The following is a 20,277-nucleotide window of genomic DNA, read 5'->3' as shown; positions in this document are numbered from 1 at the left end:
TTCCAGACCAGCTCAGTGAACTTGTCTCAAAAAACCAAAAATAAATAAATAGTAGAAAATATTCTAATATTCTAATGCAAGATTAAAAACAAACAAACAGCAAACACTTGAGAGATGGATCAGTGTTAAGAGCGGTCCCCACTCTCCTAAAAGGGTCCAAAAGACTTCTAGTCTCTAAAGTCCTTGGTGGGGATCATCCTGACAACTTGTCCCAGTCTGAGTGAGAGGGAGGTTGCCTGGAGTCTCCTCCCACCAGCTTTGTCTGGGCTCAAATGCCATCTCTACAAGACAGGCCTTCTCTGAGCCTCACTTCCAGGCAGAGCCATGCCTTGTTGTGGGCTATGTCCCATGAAGAAGTGCTCCATAGATGGCTGAGCATGGTGACACATGGTGGAAGTACTCCAGCCCAGATGCAGAGCTGCTGCAGCCATAGGAAGGTGAAGAGGCCACTGTCCTGGCTTACCTGGTGGAAGGAGGGGAGGTGATGGACCGCCGTCCCAGGGTCACTTGGTTTATGTTGTAGTAACTGGGGCTTTCCAGGTCTGCCAGTGAGAAGTTGGGCCCTGATGCGGTTGCAACAGGAGCTGGGAAGACAGAGAGATTGGTGAGGCCGGAATATGGTGTTGTAGACTCTAGGGGCCAGTTAGAGTGCCATGAACCATTTCCCAGAAGCCCAGGAAGACCTCACTGTAATGTCTATGCTGCTGGGAAGACCCCTTTTCCTGTGGGATTTCCTGGGTAGGCTGTAAGGGAAGCGCCATTGGTTGTGGGTTGTCCCTGCCCCCCCCCCCCAGCAGAGGTTAGAGACATGATTCTCTGGACAACTGCTTCTCCCATCTTAGGGTCAAATGGGCAGAGAGTTCCTAAGATGTCACCAACATAACCCTGTGAAATCTGAAAACCCCTGTGCCCTAGTCCTGGTCCCTGGCCCTGACAGGACACGACTTATCCTAAGATGTCACCAACATAACCCTGTGAAATCTGAAAACCCCCTCTGTGCCCGAGTCCTGGTCCCTGGCCCTGACAGGACACGACTTACTCTGTGACACTCTCACCAGCTCTGTCACATTCCAGACCCCGGAAGTCACAAAGCAGTCCTGGAAACTTAAGTGCCCTGAAGAAAGAAAATGGCTGGTGAGTGGAGCCGGAGCAGGACGGAATGCCGATCCATTTCCCCCAAGTTCTTCCCTGCTTGACTCCATCCCTCAGGTGGCCCCCAAAAGGGGCAAACACCAGGGGAAGCCTCCCTCCTTGGATGACAGCCCAAGTCACTGGATAGCTGAGTGAAGGGGAAGGAGAATGGGGCGGGGCACTGACCGTTGGGCAGTGGTTTGATGTCCGCATCTCCTTGCTGGTTTGAACTATCTGATTGTCCGGATTCTGCAGAGAAACAAGAGGGGGAAATAATCAGGAGCAAAGTTTCATACAACCACTAGCCCAGCACCCAGTCTCCAGACTTGGACACCCATCCCAGACAACAGACCTCTTCACTCAGGCTCCAGGGCTAGCCTTGGACACCCATCCCAGACAACAGACCCCTTCACTCAGGCTCCAGGGCTAGCCTTGGACACCTATCCCAGACAACAGACCCCTTCACTCAGGCTCCAGGGCTAGCCTTGGACACTCATCCCTGACAACAGACCTCTTCACTCAGGCTCCAGGGTTAGCCCTGGACACTCATCCCAGACAACAGACCTCTTCACTCAGGCTCCAGGGCTAGCCTTGGACACCTATCCCAGACAACAGACCCCTTCACTCAGGCTCCAGGGCTATCCTAGGACACCCACCCCAGGCAATAGACCCCTTCACCCAGGCTCCAGAACTAGCCCAGAGAAACAGGGGAGAGGGAAGACAGTGTGTACTTTACTCCCAACATTTGGACTGGATTGGTCAGTGAGGCAGGGGGAGGGGCATCCTGGGCAGGGTATGCCATGGGGTCTCTGGCCTCTGCCTACTAGATGCCAATAGCACCTTAGTTGTGACGACCCAAACTACCCCCAGAAACTGTTTAGTAAGCCCTGAGGGTCAGAGCCGCCATGGGCAGGTAGCCCTGATCAAGAGTCAGAAGTCAGGAGGGCACCAAGGGAAGAAGCCTGTACCGGGCACTGTCCCTAACAAGGCAGACCCCGGGGATCTCCCTCTCCCACAGGGGTATTCCCATCCCTAAGTTCACTAATGAATGCTGTTCCTGTGGGCTCGTGCCCCCTCCATCTCACCTTTATGCTTACAAAGCAATGCCTGGCAACCCGGAGGGGGAGGTGTGCCCTGCTGCCACCCATTCTGTGCCAGCCTGTCTGGGTTGTCTCATGCCCCATTGCCACAGCTGCTCAGAGGGAGCCCTGAGACAAGGGCCTATTGTGTGGAGGAAGCTCAGAGGGCTGGGGGCAGGGTGGAGTGTGTGTGTGAATATTTTGCAGAGCTTGAGAAAGCCCCCCACTCTCGCCCCCCCAGGTCCTCCAAAGCTTTGTCTGTGCCAGGGGCAAGATGGGGACCTCCAGAATGCCTGCCTGGGCATGACAGCTGGTGAGAGGGTGGGGTGCTGGGGTAGGTTGTAGGGCACTTGGTGAAGACTCAGCTATTCATAAGGACCATAGAGGTGGCATCTGACACTGGGCTCTGGTTCTGGCCACAGCTTTGCTGGGCTCCTTGCAGTGGTCCAGCCACCCCAAATCCACCCACAGCTCCATGTGCATCTTGCTGTCTCCCAGGAGGATTTGATGGGCCCTGCTCATCTGTGGCTGGGAGCATGGCCAGGCTCCTGGCTACTTCATGGCATAACGGGTAGAAGGCTATCATATTTTGGGGTCTGCTATCCTTTTCTTTCATCTCATTCAATTTTTTCCTCTCTCTCGTCAGTACTGGGGATTGAATTTAGGGCTTCATGCACACAAGGCTCGAGCTCTGCCACTGAGTTACAGCCTCAGTCCTTCAATATTTTTATAATTCCAAAAGTAATAGTACATCTTGCTATGAATTAAGAGAATGGAGGTTACTAGGAAGGTGCCCACAAACCTCCCTCTCCAGTTTGAGGTGTTCCTCCTCCATGTCTTGGTGGATCACCTCTTTGTTCGGCATTCTCTGCTATGGAGGGGGCCTAGGGCCTTCTCCTCCAATCACGACTGCATCTTGGGATCTCATTGTACCCTGGCATCATACAGTATGGATTTCCTTCTCGCTCTCTGGATCTCTGGGTTTGATTCGAGTCCAAGCAGAAGCCAAGGGGTCTAGGTGGCAGGTGACCTATGCTAGGGCCTGCCTTTCTGAAACCCACCGTGAAGCTGCCTCAAGGTACAGCTAAGGAAGGGCACGGCCTCAAGACTGGCATGCAGAGTCCATCAAAGGAGTGGGACACATGCTCTGTAGACTGCATGGATCCTGCCCATCCTGGGACCCACACAGCCCAAAAGACCTCCAGACTTGGGTCAATTGGAGGGGGTTCAGAGTCCACCCCCTAGGAGTGCAACGGGCCCACTGCAAAAGGCCAAGGAGAGAGGGAGAGCTGCGTGCCCGTGAGTGTGCGCGTGGGTGTGTACATACCCAGCCAAGGGACAGAAAGAGCAGAGAACGTGACAGAGAGATGGAGGTGCGCCAGTGACTCAGGCAAAGACAAACGGGGCTCCAGGAGAGTGCGACAGACAGGAAATCCTCTTAAACCAGGACACTTCCCCGAAGGGTGCTGCTGTTATTACTATTAGTTCATATTAAAGGAGCAAGCAGGAGAGGCTAGGGAGGACGAGGCCGGCTGCCACGCGCCACCAGGCGTGGCTCTGGGCGCTGCTGGCAGCCATTTTAGACCTTGGCAGCCATCTTATGGCTGGCGGCCCTAGCCAGCATTGCCACAATGCCGCCACCACCAGCCCCCAACACACTCAGCTCAGCTCCAGGACAAAAGGCAGAAACACTGGAAGTCTGGACCTAGGCTCACAGGCAGAGGAGCCAGCTCTACGGCGAGGGCAGCTGCAGCCAGGGTCTTGCAGATCTGTACTAACCTCAGCTTTTATGATCCCTGCCTGTGCCATGAAAGGGCAGGGAGGATAACACTGGCACTCTGGCAATGCCGCAGCTTTGCTGAAAGGCAGCAGACGCCCTGACTATCATGTCTAGGCCCGAGGACCTAATGGTTCAGCAAGAATGGACCCCTGCCCAACACGGCTAAGGGTATCTCGGAAGTAAGGGAGGTTAATTCCCTGTCAGCTCAGAGCACATCCTGAGTAGACACGAGATGGGGTTGGCAGTGAATCAGACAGGTCACTGGGTCCTCAGTGGTCAGGCTCTGGGGCCAGCCAAAGGACATCTTGCCATCCAGAGATGGGAGCCAGAGGCCAGCTTTTCCATGTGGCGGCTCTCTGGACTGCCTTGAAACAAGGCCTGTGCCTGTTTTGGATACCCCTAGGGACCGGCAGCTGGGCCCAGGGCAGCATGCCACGAAGTGTCCAGGCACCTTGACCCGTCTTCTGCCTGGGACTCTTGGGGGAGGTTATAACCTGGGATTCAGGACCGAGAGGAGGAAAGCCCCTTTGCAACAGCCCCGTCCCCTGGCCCCGCCTCATAGCTGCTTGGCTTTTATCTGGCAGAATGGGGCTTATCAGAGCCACCAGCTGAACAAACACACAAATCCACGGTTAGTGAGAAAAAATACTCAGCCTGAACACTTTATCTCCTGTTCACAGGCCTTGCACACTGCCCACTGCCAAAAGCACAGGAGGGGACCTGAGGCTGTGCAGTGGGGGCCGAGTTCTCTGCTCTAGAGGCGGAGGGTGGCCTTCCCGACTCTGGCCTGGCCTCGTCTGCCTCTTCGCCTCAGCCACCTCCCTTCCTCCCTCGTTGTCCCGGGCCCACTGCCACTCTTCTCTAGGAGCTCCTGCCAGTGGGTAGACATTAGTGAGCTCCTGCCCACACAGAACCCCCTCCAGTGTCTGCTTTCTCGCTGGGGACAATGGGCCAGCTGGTGGCCTGTGGAACAGCAGAGGGAAAGAGATGGTACTGGCTCACACAAGACAGGCAGGTGCTGCTTCAGCTCCTATCCCGTCCTGCCCGGTCCACACTGGACGCTGTGGCCATGTCCCCTGGGGGCTTTTCTTGCTTCAGCCTCTTCAACCTGGCTGCCATGGAAGCGAGGGCTACAGCTCTGGTCTCAGTGTCAGGGCAGTCAGGCATAGGCTGAGAAAAGAAAAAAAAAAAGCTCCTCCCTGCACCCACTTTACAGAGCCTGGGGCTCCTGCCACTTCCTTCAGAAAAGGAACCAGGACAAAGCCTTCACCACCTACCCTGGACCCAACCCAAGACAATTCAATGGTCTTCTAAGTCCTGGAGCTGAAGAACAATACTTTGCTCTGGGCTCTAATGTGTCTCCCACTCTGCCCTCAGAATGCAAATACCTGAAAACCAAGCCCTGCCCATGTTTGACGGATGCCCTGGATGGGCAGGTAGTTTGTGCTCTGCTCGCCTGGGCCAGGTTTGGAGAGAGCTCACAGTTCATTCTGAGTCCTGCTGGGTGGTTATGGGTCAGGCCACTGGTGACACACGGTGCACAGTCCTTGTCTCTAAGGCTGCTCATACAAGCTGCATCTTTGAGGTAGAGACCACTCCTGCTAGGGGTCCTGGCTACTCTGCAGGGTTTCTGGAAGGGAGGCAGGGCTGTGAAGGAGCAGGTAAGGTGACAAGTTTGGATTAACTGGGCATAAACCCAAGAGGGTTTCTCAGATGGGCCTCGGCAGCAAATTCTTACCTGCTGACCACAGGTCATCCCGTCCCCTGCTGTAATAGCTCAGAGACCTCCATGTAACCGACAGTGGCCAGGATGGGCCCCTCCTTTCCCACATGCTCCTTAATGTCTCTTGGGATAGACAAAAAGCTGCCCATAAAGCTGCCCTTCTCATGGCAACCTTAGCTCCACCCTCTCAGCCTCTGAGCCTTAACTGTGATTTTGGCTTGCTTTCTCTCTCTCTCTCTCTCTCTCTCTCTCTCTCTCTCTCTCTCTCTCTCTTTCGTTCCCCACTCTCCAGCATTCTCTCTCTCTGGCCCTGTACTTCTTTGCAATTCCCTTTCTTCCTCACTTCTGTCTGCTTGCACACGCGTGCATGTATGTGTCTGAGAAGACTGTCTCTTAAGCAGAATTCTGGAGGGCAGGCTCTCATAGTCAGAACCCAGCATTGCCCAAAACCCTGATGTATATGTGTGTGTATATATATCCCCATCCACAGACAAGAATGTATTTATGGCTCCTAGCAAGTGAGGGAGGAATTCCTGCTCACTATAGCCAACACTTCATGGCTCCCACGCGAAACAAGCTCATTCTGCAAGGGGGCAGCTGCGTGTAGCTCGCTGGCCAGCTGCCTCCATGGACTTCACCCAACATATTCTTTAGGGGCCAGGAGGGGTACACAGACCGGCCTCAGCTCTACTCCAAGAGTATACCTAGGCATGCGGATACACTCAAATGAGAACACTTGCTATACCCTCAGTCACGCATGTCACCTGCAGATGCCACCAGCCCCTTCTTATTGTCAAGAAAAGATGGAATAAGATGGAACGCCCAGAGTCACAGAAAGGAACACCTCGACTATGCAAACCGTTGGTCCAGAAGCAGGCAGGGGTATGATTCCAGATCCTATTCCTGCCCTCCCCAGTCCTGCATCTCATCTGCCTGCCTCTCCCCCCTCCTCTGTGATTCCGGAGTGTCCAGGACACAGGAAACCCAATCTCAAGGAGAGCCAGAGGCCCAGCCTGCAGCAATCAGGGCTGCAGAATGTGGCTATTGTGCCTCCTGAAACCCAAGTCAGAGAATCTGAGACACCCTGAGGAGGGGGCCGCAATAGGTGGGGGCTGGGGAAAGGGTCACAAAGGGGTTCTCCCTGTCTCAGCAAACAGGACACTGGGGACCTGGACTGAGGAAGTCCTTGAGAGTGTAGGGCAGCCAGAGGACAGAGGAAGGTGGGGCTGGGCAGACAAGGAGCTTCTCAGGTCCCCATCTCCTTTCTGATATTCCTCACCTGTCCCCAAGCTAGAATAAGCACATAACCCAGAGCTGTCCAGGGGCTGGGACTTCCCTCCTGGCACCTCTGGACTTTCAGTTTAGACGCAGGAGCCTGACCAGGAGCCTGACCAGGAGCCACAGGCCTGGAGCTGTGTGGGTAAGGAGGACGTGCTGTGTCTCTACCAACCTTGCTATCCTCTCTTCATCACCTCAGCTCACAGACCTAAAAGGGCTCTCTGGCTTCGATCTGAGTGAGCTGCCAGGGGAGTGCACCAGGGGAACTAAAGACATAATCACAGCAGCATAGGTCTACCTGTAGGCTGAGGCACAGGGCAAGAGGTGGATGCCCAGACAGATGGGCCATGGCTAGCATGGGAAAGTGACATTTTACCCTGCGCACGACCTCTCCCTGCCTCGCTGGTGCCACGCTGGAGCAGAGCCGGCAGCAGGAAGAGCATGGGCACACCTTCCTTCCCAAGTCATGGCCAGGCTCTAAGAGCCTCAAGTCCCCGATGGGGAGAAGGCTGTCTCCTGCAGCTCTTGGTTACACCCCCTGCCCGAGTTGTGAAAATAGAATCCCTATCAGAAACCCTCAGGGCACCAAGACTTCCCACCTTCACTTAAGGAGAATGGTGTTCTTAAACTCATGAGTTCTTCTAGAAGACAAGAGTGGGATTTTTATCTCCCTCTATCTCCATGACTGTCTGGCCTTCCAGGGAAGTCTTCTTCTGGCATGGGCTACCAGATGTGCCCTGCCAGGTGTCTGCCCACTGCCAGGAGGCCTAGCGAGAACTGGAGATAGGCACTGAGCAGTGCGACAAGTGAGACGAACTGGCAATGGCACTGGGTGCTCGGGGACAACAGCTGAGGCCAGCAGAGGAGAGGAAGGACACAAACAGAAGCGCCCAGTCCTCACTGGGCTCTCGCAAAGGCACCCAAGCCTTAGCAAAACTGGAAACACGAGTAGGCCTACGTGTAGACCCAGCAGCTCAGAGACCAGGCATGAACAAGCAGACCCAGGGTTTGCTAGGCAGCTATAGTGGTTGGAGGTCTCAGAGGCGCCACAGGCAGGGAACTCCACCAGAACAAAATTCCCATCAGAGGTAGCAGGTAGGCAACAGTACAGACGCTCAGATGAGGAGAGGCAGGAGCCACCTGGCCCAGGCTTGCCTCCCCTTCCCGAGTCCGAAGCTGTCCAGGAAGGAACCCCTGGTCTAGACTGCAGGAGAACTGTGTGGTACTCTACTCTACAGATCTGGAGGCCCTGGCTTTATCTTAGCACAAGGGAGACAAAGGGGACAGCTATGCAAAGGGAGGCGGACGGCCGGCAGGCGGCAACGACACGGACAGATCCATGTCCCGGAATCTCCCAGTCCAGTGGCCTTGGCAGAGTTCACAGTGGCTCCTTGGCTGTAAATAAAGGTGACACCTGCCCACTGGGTTCCTGGATGAGGAGCAGTGGGAAACATGGACAAGGGCCCCTGGCCCAAGGCCTGGCTCTGAGCCTAGCTCTCTAAACACTGGCTAGCCGTAAGTCTGGTTGTCATTTTTCTTCATCCCCACTTACAGAAATGCTACCCCCACTAGGCTCTGCTCAGACGCCACTTCAGCTCACTGGTGACATACTAAGTACGTCTGAGACTAGTTTTTGGCCCCAGAGGCCCCAGCAGTGAGCAGCAGAGCCTGGCTCATCACCGTCTGTAGATAGCAGCAGAGGGTTTCTCAGCTAAAAGACAGACCCAGACGGAACCTTGATACAGGTATGTCCTCCCAACAGTGGTCATCAGTAAGTGACCTGAGGCTGCTCACCACATGGGGAGGGGCAGGGAAAGAGACCAGGACATGGCCAAGGCCAACAGAGAAGCAGGATGACAGTACTCGTCCCTGGATGCTGAGGCCCCAGCCCCTACAACCTGCTCTGCACTTTCCTGTTCCACCCTGAAGTTGGGAGAACCGAACACACCACAAGCAGAGGCCTAGCCCTGGGGCGGCAGGCACACTTCTTGTTGCCCATGGCCCTGCCTTGTTTTTAGACAACCCACTCCTGGTGGTGTCGGCTGGTGCCACAGTTTGCCAGCAGCTTCATCTAGCATTTCCAAGGGCTTGGATCCAGGGATCATGTGACAGTGGAGTCCAGACAAGTGGCCCCTAGCCTAAGAACCTGTCCCTCCTCAAGGTGACGGGTAGAAACTGACAGTGGAGAATGCCTCCTATACACCGTGGCCAGGAAGAGTCAGTGGCAGTGGTGGGAGTGTGTGCCCACCCCAGTCCGGGGCCTGTGAAGCTGAGCCCCACCCTACACCCTCTCTCTATTTCTAGCATTGCCCTTTCTGGACCTTTGAGTTGCCCAGGCCAGGCTAGGCCAGCCAGATATCCACCCCCATCCCCAGCTGCTTTGGTAGCTATTAATAGTGTTTCCCCTTCCCAGGGCTGGGCAACACCCTGCACCCCTAACCCAGCCAAACACATTTGCCCTTGGTCTAATTCTTCACTAAGGAAAGGAATACTCAGTTCCTAATGCCAGCCCTCGCATGAGAGGGGCCACAGAGGCTCTGAGGGTCACAGAGGTGACTGCTTCAGACCAGGGGGAGCTTCAAGGGAGTGGGAAGTGATAAACCCTGATCCAGGAACTTAGAGGGACTGACAGAGAAGAAAGAGCTACGGAGATAATCAGGGCCAGGCCAAGCAGCGTGAGATAGAGGCCTGCGCAAAAGAGCCAGAGATGGCTATAGGGGGCAGGTGGAGGGGGGCAGGGAAAGGAGGTGGCAGGGGCAGAGTGCTGGTTTAGGGGAGAAATAACATTGAAAGAGTGAGCTGCTTCTCACTGCCAGCATCTGTCTAGAGAGCATGCAGCAGAGGGTGAGCTGGGAAACCATAGACCAGGAGCCTCCATACCCACCCCCAAGATTTCTGTGGAAGCAGGGAAAAAAAAAATGTAAAAAAAAAAAAAAAAAAAAAAAAAAAAAAAAACACGTGAGTCCTCTCAGCCTGTTGCAGAGACGGCATAGTCTCAGCTTCTTCACCTTAGGGCAGAGATGGAAGACCGGGCATGAGCCCCTGCACCTCTCTAGCCCTGTTTCCTCTGCTGTCCACTGCCCTGCCTCCTGTAGACAACTCATCCAAGAACGCTGGGGGCTTAGCAGAAAAAACCAAGCAGAACCCACCTACCTCAACCCAACACAGGGGGCCAGCTGGGCTGACTCACCTGCCTCGGCCTCTACAGAACAGTGCCCTGGCTGTGGGTAGGTAACTCTGGCTGGTGGACGAGAGGATGTTTCAGCAGGACTCTGCTCCTGCCTAGAGGCCCAGCAGCCCTATCTTCAAACCCTATCCACTGGACAGCCTCCAGAGGGGTCATCGCTGCGAGAATGGGAAGTGGAAGGAGGCTCCAGGATGACAGGTCTCCCAGGAACCCAGCTGACAGCCTGCTTGGGCTGGGAGCAACCCTGAACCTTCAGTCCCATGAGGGTGAGGCTCTCAGCTTTGCTTCACCTCCACCACCTCTTACAGGCAGTTAGCGCTGTAAGAGCCCCTTCTGGATCTTTCTTGCAATTGTGGCTACCACTCTGACGCCCCAGGGAACAGAAGCACCCTGCTGAAGACTGACCATCTTCCCACTCTGTAAACCCCAGCTGAGTCTCAAAGAACAGGAAGACTCCAGGGCTCCTAGAAAATGGCAGAGAACACTGTCCCTGGCCTGTTCCTTTTCCACTTGGGAAGCATCCAGAGCCATTCGGACAAGACACGAAGGACCTGGGATCTTGATTCCAATTTGTGCGTGTGTCTAAGCGTGTGTGCTTTCTTTTATTTTTTTAAACTTTATGTGTGTGTTGTCTGTGTGTATGTCTGTATGAGGACGTCAAACCTCCTGAAGCTGATTTACGGTTGTAAGCGGCCATGTGGGTGCCAGGAACTGAACCTGGATCCTCTGGAAGAGCAGCCAGGGCTCTTCACTGTTGAGCCATCTCTCCAGCCCCAACTCCAACTGTTGTTTGTTTATTTGATTGGTTTTGGTTTTGTGAAACAGGGTTTCTCTGTGTATGTAGCCCTGGCTATCCTGGAACTCACTCTGTACACCAGGCTGGCCTTCAACTCAGAGATCTGCCTGTCTCTGCCTCTGGAGTGCTGGAATTAAAGGTGTGTGCTACCATGCCCAGCGAACTCCAACTTTCTAATCTGGAGAGTCTGGGCAAGGCAGATGTGGCACTGGGGGCTGGAAAGGACTTGGACCTAGACTCAGAAGCCTGGGGTCCAAACCTTAGTCTTGTATTTGACCTCCTAGCTGGTCTCTTAGACCTCTCTGTGCAGAGGAGATGCAAGCGGGGCTTGACTTTCACTATGTAGGGAGGTTTTTACAGAAAGTATTACACACATATAATGGAACACCTGTCCACCTATCCACTTTGGCTAGCAGGTGCCAAAGGTCCTCAAGACCCTACGGGGGCTCAAGGAGCTGCACTGCGCTCCCTAACAAGGTAGCTAGGTGGCGCAGCAAGTTAACGCTAGCTGCCCTCTGCCTGTCACGGCAGGGCAAGCCTGTGGGCTGCTGGCCTAGAAGTCCTGCTGATAGACAGGGTTCACTCTGAACACTCACAGGGCCCAGGAGAAAAGGCAAGAATCCAGCACAGCCACCAGACCCTGCGTGTGTACTAAGTACAGAGCTGCCTGAGGCAGCGGCTCCCATGGACTGTCCCTGCCAAGCTCATCCCAGGATATGATCAGGGCTGAGCTCCCCATGCACACGGACTAGGAACAGCTTGCAGTGGGGGACTGACTGGAGGAGGCCTACAGGGGGCGAGAAGAAGCGACATGTAAGGGAGCCAGGTGTTTGGTCACAGGGGTGTGATCTGTGGGCCCACCCCGGCCCCCATAAGCTGGGGCCTCCATTTGAGGGTTTTCAGCCATTGACCCCAAGAGTGCTCCCAATGTGCCCTGAACACCCTCACCTCTTGGTGAAGCTAACCTGCCTCTGCACTTGATAACCCTTGGAGAGGAAAATCCCTCTACCACCCACCTTGCGGGAGTGGGAAAAAAAAAAAAAAAAAAAGCCAGATCAGGAACCTCAGACAGGGAGAGAAATGGAGAAGTCAGAAAGGGGGGACACAAAAACAAACAAAAACAAAACGTCCGCAGCACACTAACGTTTGCGATGGCTGCAATGGTGGCAGAAGCCAGCAGGCTCACCCTCCCAGACTGCAGGCAGAGAAAGGCCCCTTTGTTCTGCACAGAGGTTAGCCGAGGTGAGGCCCACCCTGCAGCCCCCCTGACCCCGGGCAGTTGCAGATTGCTTCGAAGGGTCCAGCGAGGGCTGGTTTCTTCCCCCCTCCATCGGCCAGTCCTCAACCTCAGTACCTAGTAGTCAAGGGAGGCAGCCCCTACCCTCCGGGCTCAGGCAGAGCTGGGATTCCTCTGGTGGCTCTCTGGATGCCTTCACGGCCAGCTGTTAAGAGCTTGCTCAGGCTCCTTCTAAGCTGTGGATTTGGGGCAGAGCAGGGGCTGGGCCCAGCGCGTGCTATGCTGGGAAATGGCTCAGGAGAGGCTGGCCCGATGGTCTTACAGCATCATTCCTGATGAGCCTTTGAGTCACCTGATGAGTATCCGAAGCTAGGCTCTCCTGAGGATTTCTCAGCATGGGCCTTGGCTCTAGGCTTGGATCACCCTCACTGTGGTGATCTGTCTCCATGAATAGGGGTAGGCTGAAGTGGGGGTGCACGGAAGCCAGAGGAGAGAGAACGCTCTACGGCACCCTACCCCCTGGGTTAAGGTGGGGAAGGGCTTCAGTGCCCGACACCCCGAATCTTCAACCATCCTTAAAGCTACTGGCCTTGCAAAGACCGTTCCCCTTCTAATCAGTAGCACCTTGCAGCTCCCATGCAAGCACAGGATGAAAACCAGGAGGAGAGACTGGCTGGGCCCTTTTTTTCCATGACAGTGCCCCAGCCTCAAGCTGGGAGCACCTTTTCAGGAGGCCCTGGCCTTCAAGTAGCGCTAGCTGAACTTTGGGAGATAGCGTGGAGAAAACAAGCAAGCGTCAAAGAGGGGATGCATGATCTTTGACACGGGAGGTGGGGGGCTGAAGGGTGTGCGTGCACAGGGAGCCTGAGTGGCTGCCTCCTGCCTCATGTAAGAAACTGCAGCTCGGATACACAATGTCCTGCCAAACCCAGCCCCTTAATTCAATTAAGCGCGCAGAACCGACTTCCCAGATTGTTCTGCGTGCCAGTGCCTGTGAATGTCCTGATGTGTGTGAATCCTGGGATCTATGAGCATACCCATGTGTGTGTGTCTGTGCATGTGTGCGTGCACACTTGCACACGCATTTCCTGACCCTGGAAGAAAATAAGAGGCAAAAGGAGTGGGGAAAGAAAGAGGTAGAAGAGAGGGGTTATGGGAGAGCAGGAACAAATCCCGGAAGGACAAATCTCACGCTAGGCTTAACCCTCACACCCTGGCCACTGTGACAAGCATGCTGTCTGAGGCACAGCCTGGGGGCTGTCCACGCTCTGTAGGTCAGGCAGTATACCAGGCCTTTTCTCACTTGGTGTTAAGCCTCTTGCAAGTCCCAACCAAAATGTCTCCACAATTACAAAGGTTCCCATGGGGCAGGGCTGGCTCTGAGACCAGTCGTTCAGGGCAGCAGTCAAATCCTGTGGCTCCATGCGTGTACAGAAAGGCCTTTCTCACGTCCGCTCCTTGGGCTGCGGTCTTGGCATGTGTGTTCTTGATCAGCCTCTTTTTCTGAGCCATACTCCCCCCCCCCCAACCTGGTCACTTGGTTCCTCAAGGTTTGAGAGCCCAAAGGACAAGGCCCTGGATGGATTCTAGCAGGTGATCTGCCTCTGAGGTCGTGGCCAAGCGAGATCCAGGCTAAACCTGCGTCCTACATCACTGTGACAGGCCCCACAGGAAAGGTGGGAACAGGCCTTGGAAAGATGCTCTCCCTAGGCCCCAGAGCACAGTGGAAGCTCCCCACAACCTTTCACACTCACTATTCCTACTGAGGGGAGTCCCCCAGTCCACGGATACCTGCAGCTGTCCTGGCCTCCAGGAAAGCTACATTCCAGCAGTCCTCTCCCACCACCCCATGGAGCTTGACTTTCTCCTCAGCTCTCCAGGAGCCTGAACAACCCCCTTCTGGGAGCAGAGCCAAAAAGATGGGAGAAGGATGTTTATAAATCACTAGAAGGGAAAAGTGGGGGGGGGGCAGAGAGGACCCTGGCCTCCAGGTAGTGTGCACTGGGCCTCTAGGTCATGAGGCCTGGTAGTTTCCTCAGAGAACAGCATCTGGCTGGGAGTAGCCTCTGCTCCTGCTGTGTCACACAGCAGGGTGTCTGTGGGAAAAGACTAAGGTCCACACTATGTCCTGAAACATCATCACAATGCACATATTCTGACCCGCAGGGCACAAGGCGCTTCTGGAGTGCTTTTGGTTCACCTTCCCTGCGGGGCCTGAGTGGAACTGGATCTAGGTAGGAAGGACTTCTTCAGGAGGCCGGGCTGGGGGTGTGACATCAGCAGTCAGCCTTGTGGGAGAAAGCCTAAAGTCAGTCTCCACTCTGCTCTAGGGCTCCACACACAGCTAATGGGAGGCTGGCAGCGGCAAATTGTTGTTTACTTTTAATTAAGTAAACAATGTCGGCTTTCCGCCTCCTCCCCTGCCATCCCAGCCAGTAATTTAGGGATGACAATGGGGTTGTTTCCTTCCTCCTGCCTTCTTCCCTTGAGCACTCCGGCTAGTTCCCTGCTCCTCCACACAGCTTTTGGGATTTGTGGCTGGAGGAGGTCCCACCCAGGGGGCCATGAAGGTCCTGAACAACCTGCTACCTCCTGGGCCCAACAAGCTGCAGGGTCCCCTCAGGGCTACCCAGGCCTGGAGCTGTGATTCTGTTATCTCCCACCGTGACAAGGGCAGTTTTGCTCTGGCTGCACAGATGAAACCAACCAGTTCTCTTTCCCTCCTCTCTAACCCCATCTTTAAAATTCCCCAAATGGGGTGACCAAAAGTTGGGGTGGTGGTATTGCATCAGCAGAGAACAAAGCCTGAAGTCAAGAAAAGATCCCCCCCCCTTAACCCCGAGTCTTCCTCATCACCAGTAAGGGGCCTTCTGGTCCAATCAGGAGGAGCCAGCGTCCCAAGTCAGCTGTCTATAAGCAGCAGGACCTGTCCTCAGAAACTCGGTTGCCCTCAGCTGCCTTTGTGGCCTTGGGTTCTGATGTCACTGTCTTGAAATTTTTAACTTTTGAACAAGAGGTCCAGCGTTTTCATCTCGCTTTGGGCCCCACAAATTCTGTAGCCAGTTCTGTTCAGAAACCAGAAAAATGAGTGAGGAAAAGAGAGAAAGCAAGCAGGCTAAGCCAGCCTTTCACCCACTGCCTGGAGGTAGGGTTCTGGGCTCTGGACACACAGAGGAGCAAAGCATTGAGAAGTCCAAATGAGGCAGCCCAGAGGATGTTGTACCTGGGCTGCTAGAGATTCCTCTCCCTGCAAGCCAAATGCCACTTGGCAGGTGGCCTTGCTTACCCCAGCCCTCCTCTCTGAGCCCTCAGCACACAGTGGGTAACCTCAGCAGACCTGCGTGTCAGGGAAAGGAGAGGATCCCTTCAGGTCTTCCTCCTCCTCTACCTTCGGAGGATGGAGTGCTTGGATCCAGAATCCTGCCCCGGCGAAGGCCCAGGAGCTGAGGGCTAAGTTGCCCCAACTTAGGTGCATGGGGCAGGGGCAGGGGCAGGGGCAGGGGCAGGCAGAATGAGTCGTAGGCAGGCTGCTCCAAACTCTTGCCAAAGGGCGGGGTCTTCTTTAGCTCAAGCTGGCTGGGGCTGGATGCAATTTCAGCCGCAGAGCAGGGCTCGCTGGCTGGAAGCAATTTTCTCATTAGGACCCCAGGCCTGCTTGCTGGTCTGTTCTCAGCCCTTACTCCCCTCCTGCGAAACCGCACCCCACAGGCCTCCCGATAGACCACTCACACGCACAGGGAACCGCACGTGGACTGAGTCAGAGAGGCGACTGTGGGGTCACTCCAATGGGGCTGGGTTCAAGGAGAGCAGCGTTGGCACAAAGCCCTAGCACTGAGGCATACGCATAAACAAGGAGTCTTAACTTGGCTCAAGCACCCAAGAAGCTCAGAGAGATCGGGACCGGGACCCCGGGACCAGAACGGAGTACCGCCCTCACGTGACCCTCCTGAGCGCCGCTAAGGCCAGTCACCAGCCTGTCTGGCTCAGATGGGCCTAGGGCAAGCAGATTGGCTCTAGGAAGAGGAGCCGTTTCCCATCCCCAGGTGCTGTAGTGTAGGGTGGTCTCACAGAGGCAGGGGGAGAGCTCAGGCAGGAGGGGCGGCACCGCTCTGCTCCTCAGACACATGTGGTTGGACTTAAAAAGCTATTAGGGAGCGAGGCGCTGGCGGGAGTAAGGCTGGCCCTCACACCAGAGGTGGGGGGGGGCAGATGCCGAGGCAGTGAGCTCAGCACCCGCTCCCTCCCTGGCAGTGCTGGACCCAGAGGACCCCCGCCCAGCAGGAGTGTGCAGCAGGCTCTCTGGGAGGGTGAGCCGATTTTGGGCCTGGGTCTCGCTGGACACATCCTCTGTAGCACTCTAGAGATTCTAGGCCTGTCGTGGGGGCTAGCGTCTGGGGAGGGGTGGGGAGCCTGGATAGAGCCCAGGAGGGTAGAGACAGGTCCTCAGCCCCCTTCGTTTCTCTGGAATGATGGGTGTTAGAGAACTCCTTAAGGGAGGGAGGTGTGTGTGTGTGTGTGTGTGTGTGTGTGTGTGTGTGTGTGTGTTTGGTGGGGCAGCGAAGAGGAGATTATGAGAAGAGCAGGGAAGGAAAAATGGGCCCCACCCATCACGAGGCCAGAAAAAAACTGATGGAAAGTTCTCTAGATCCGCCAGCTTGTAAAAAGTTCCTTTTCTTTCCAAATTATGAACATTTTTTAACAAGGGAGGAGGGGACCCAGAGCAGAGAGATCTAGGACTTCATTAGGACAGCGTGCATCTGCAGCCATGTACGCAGTGACTGACGACGGAGGGGCAGATCTGCCTGTATTCTAGTGTGTTCTCCTAGAGTCAGGCTACTCCCACCCCCGCCCGCCCACAGGGCCTACCCAAGCAGGGTGCCCCTGCTGCTAAGGAGCAGAAGAGGTGCCAGCAGGAGAGAGAGCACCTGTACAGAACCCATCTGAGACGGGGCAGGCTAAGGACTAAGCCCCATCCCTGAGGGAAAGCAGTCCCTGGGGTGCCAGCCTCAGCAACAGAAACAGGCCTTAGAACTGCAGGGAAACATGTGGCCCAAGGCTCTGGCGGCCCTGCCCAGCTCCTTGGTCCACAGCCCAACCAAAGGGCATCCAGAGTGAGGTGCTCTGGAAACTGCCTGGCCAGCGGGGGGCCTTGGTGTCCCTAGTTATACAAATGGGAGTGCTTGGCTCCTAAGGAGAAACCATCCCAGCTCAGCGGGACTTGCTGAACCCTGGTTCCTTCCTAGGGGGTCCCCCTTCTCAGAGCGGGTGCATCCACCCATAGGGAAGATGGCAACTGTAGGAGAAGGGACTTGCAGAAACCACCAGGACTGGGGGGTGAGGGGGGCGCTCAGGCTGGAGGGGGGAGGAGCCGACCACTGAGCCAGGATCCTTGCTCAGGAAACACGCAAAGAATGCAGTTGGCAGCAGGCCAGTGAGCCAGGACCACAAAGAGGCCTTTGTTTTAGGAGGTGTCCAGGGAGCGGATGGACAGAACAGCAGAGGTGGGGGCAGCACCCTTTTGGGGGAGCACAAAGAGATCAGTCCTTACACTGTGCCCACAGTGCCTCTTCTGGTTCCCAGATATACACACATCACGCCCAACTTAGGGTACCCTTAGGGCCAGGCTCCCCTGTTTCTCAGCGCCTCATTTCCCTGGGCTGGTAGCTGTCTGACCTCCAAGGTGGGTTGCCTACTGGCCTTGACATCATGCTGCTCCCTGCAGGGGGAGAGACAGGAGGTGGGACAGTTTCCCTCCAGCCCCTGCTCTGCAACTGCGGGGTTTCTCTGGCCCCTTCTTGGCATCTGGAAAAGTTTGGGAAATTTAAAATTTTTTGGAGAGTTTATCTATTGCTTTCTAGCTTGCCAGGGAGTTGGAGCCAGAAAGGAGGAGGAGGGAAGTGGGGTGGGGGTGGAGGTAAGGGGGTAGGGACAGAAACCAAGATCAGAAGAGAGATAGCACTTAGGGAAGGAGTGGGGACACCCAAGGGTGCTCCACAGCTAGCCTGGTTCTCATCTGAGTTTCTTGAGAGAATTAGACCCCCAACACAAGCTCACCCAGTATACCAGCCCACCCAGCTCTCACGTATTACCCTGTTCCATACCAGCCCTACCACCCAATAGCTGGCACCTGTGCTCTTCCCCAGCCGCCTGCGCTTCAGAGCCACAAAGGGAAAGGCCATCTTAAGGATTAGAGGCTAAAGACAGGATGAGGCAGGGTGACCACAGTGGCTCTCCACTTCCTGTGAGGGAGAGGCACGGGGATGACCCCCATTGCCTTCCTCTGATGCCTGTGGACAGAAGGACTCCCAGCTTAACCTCTGAGCAGGAGCAGACTAGGCTGACCCAACAGGACCCCAAACAACGAAGGCGGGAGGGGGGGGGCTGTGTTTCAACAGCCCCTTGCCAGGATCTGGGCACAAACTCCCTACCACAATTTAAGTAGCAAAGAAGAGCGAAAATATGTGCCAATCAGCAGTGCGGGGCTGTCAGCTACCCAGCTTGGTTTCAACCTAGACACTACCTGATGCCAGCAGACAGGAGTGGAGACCTGGAGACCTAAGGGAAGAGAGGCAGAAAGGAAGTGATGGCCTGCAACGGAGAGCCAGAGACAGGGCTGAGGAGGGGAAAGAGGAGAAAGTCTAAGAGCACAGAAGGAGCTGGGAGAGTAGACACCGCAGTGGAGTGGGGGTGGGGGGCGCTAAGCCTGTCCCTCTGTGTCCAGCAGCTCCCAGAGCTGCCCTGCCCCCTCCAGGCACCTGCTAACGCTGCAGCAACGGGTTGTGTTTCTTTAACCCCTGGGGCCTGTTGACACAGATTAGTATCGCTGGTCAGGGGTCAATAGGGAAGGCTCTCGAGGTCAGGACCTGAACAACTGGAGTTGTAATGAGCCACGTGGGGAAGAGGCCCAGGGAGAACAGAGCAAGGAGGGCGGAGGGGGCGGAGGGGGCGGGCCTCTCAGCGAGCTTTACCACCGCTGCTGCCTGTCTGGCCCCTGAACCTGCTGGGCTTTGGGGGAGAGAGAGAGTTGTGTGTGTCTGTCTGTCTCTGTCTCTCTGCGTTGGTGTCTGTCTGTGTGTGTGCGCGTGTGTGCACACACGCATGTGTATGTGTCTGTGTGTGTGACTGGCTGACCTGAGCTGGAGTACCAGTTAGGCAAAGCCAGGGAAGCTCCATGGGAAGGGAGGAAAGGCTGCCATGCTTGACTAAACGTACTCTTCTGGGCCACATAGCACTTCTCTCCTGCTCCTCTATCCCCACCTCCATGAGCCCCTAGACACACTCCTGTTCCTCCCTGGGCCTGCAGTGAGGGGCACTGTACCCACCTCAGGTCATTTGGCAGAGGCTGAGCTAAGTGATTCACTTGTGACCAGCTCTGAAGGGAGCGAGTGCATGGCAGGACGGTGTCCCCAACCCCATGGGATAGCCTCAGCCCAGCATGGGCTACAGGACCACAAGGCAACACTCAAACAGCAAAGTAGCTTCTTCTATGCCCTCAGGGTGTGGGAAGAAGGGAACCCCCACCTCTCCCCAGTTATCACCAGGTAGCTTCAGGGCAGGTGCTTCAGGGCTTGCTGCTCTCTGTCCAGCCACTCCCAGCCCCATCTGTCCTCAGGCTGCTCAGCGCCTCCCTTATGGGAAAAGGGAACAGAGAGAGCTGGAGGGAACAGAGAGCTGGCCACCTACTTGGAGCTCAGCATCACTCTGGGGCTCTGAAGGTCCTGTCATTTCTCACCATTAATTGCTCCATGGGACCACCGAGGAGCTGACACCCAGAGGTCCAGGGTATATCCCAAGGCACACTGAATCCTGCGTTCACGTGCATGTCTGTGGGACATGGGCATGTGCCATGGCTATTCCAGGGGCACACACTCAGGAAATCCTGTGTAGCATCTTACAAATTCATGTGTGCTGGTAGACCAGCCTAGACAAAGGCCCCTGGAAGCAGGGTGCACCATGGAGATGGAGGAACTGAAGTGAGGTGGAGTGACAGCTGGGCTAGGGCACAAGAGAGACACTCAAACACAAGAGGAAAAAGAAAGGCTGGGCAGAGAGAAATGAGTGAGTCC

At 55.5% G+C, this 20,277-nt stretch overlaps 1 protein-coding gene across 5 annotated transcripts in view; it reads right to left on the bottom strand.

Moving 5' to 3' along the window:
* Nfix (nuclear factor I X) overlaps window positions 1-20,277 on the bottom strand; it is a 94,473-nt gene that overhangs the window by 21,541 nt on the left and 52,655 nt on the right. For all 5 annotated transcript variants that reach the window (XM_050120806.1, XM_050120804.1, XM_050120808.1 and 2 more), the window contains exons 3-5: window positions 1,318-1,380; window positions 1,040-1,114; window positions 464-584 (exon numbers count right to left, since the gene is read on the bottom strand). In XM_050120806.1, the coding sequence (XP_049976763.1) occupies window positions 464-584; window positions 1,040-1,114; window positions 1,318-1,380 (259 nt within the window). The remainder of the gene's footprint in view (window positions 1-463; window positions 585-1,039; window positions 1,115-1,317; window positions 1,381-20,277) is intronic.

The sequence above is a fragment of the Alexandromys fortis genome, unplaced genomic scaffold (genome assembly GCF_014885135.2).
Source record: "Alexandromys fortis isolate MF-2015 unplaced genomic scaffold, M_Fortis_MF-2015_v1.1 scaffold_186, whole genome shotgun sequence".
Lineage (NCBI taxonomy): Eukaryota > Metazoa > Chordata > Mammalia > Rodentia > Cricetidae > Alexandromys > Alexandromys fortis.
Note: the sequence above shows the minus strand (reverse complement) of the source record. Positions and strands in the feature narration are given on the sequence as shown.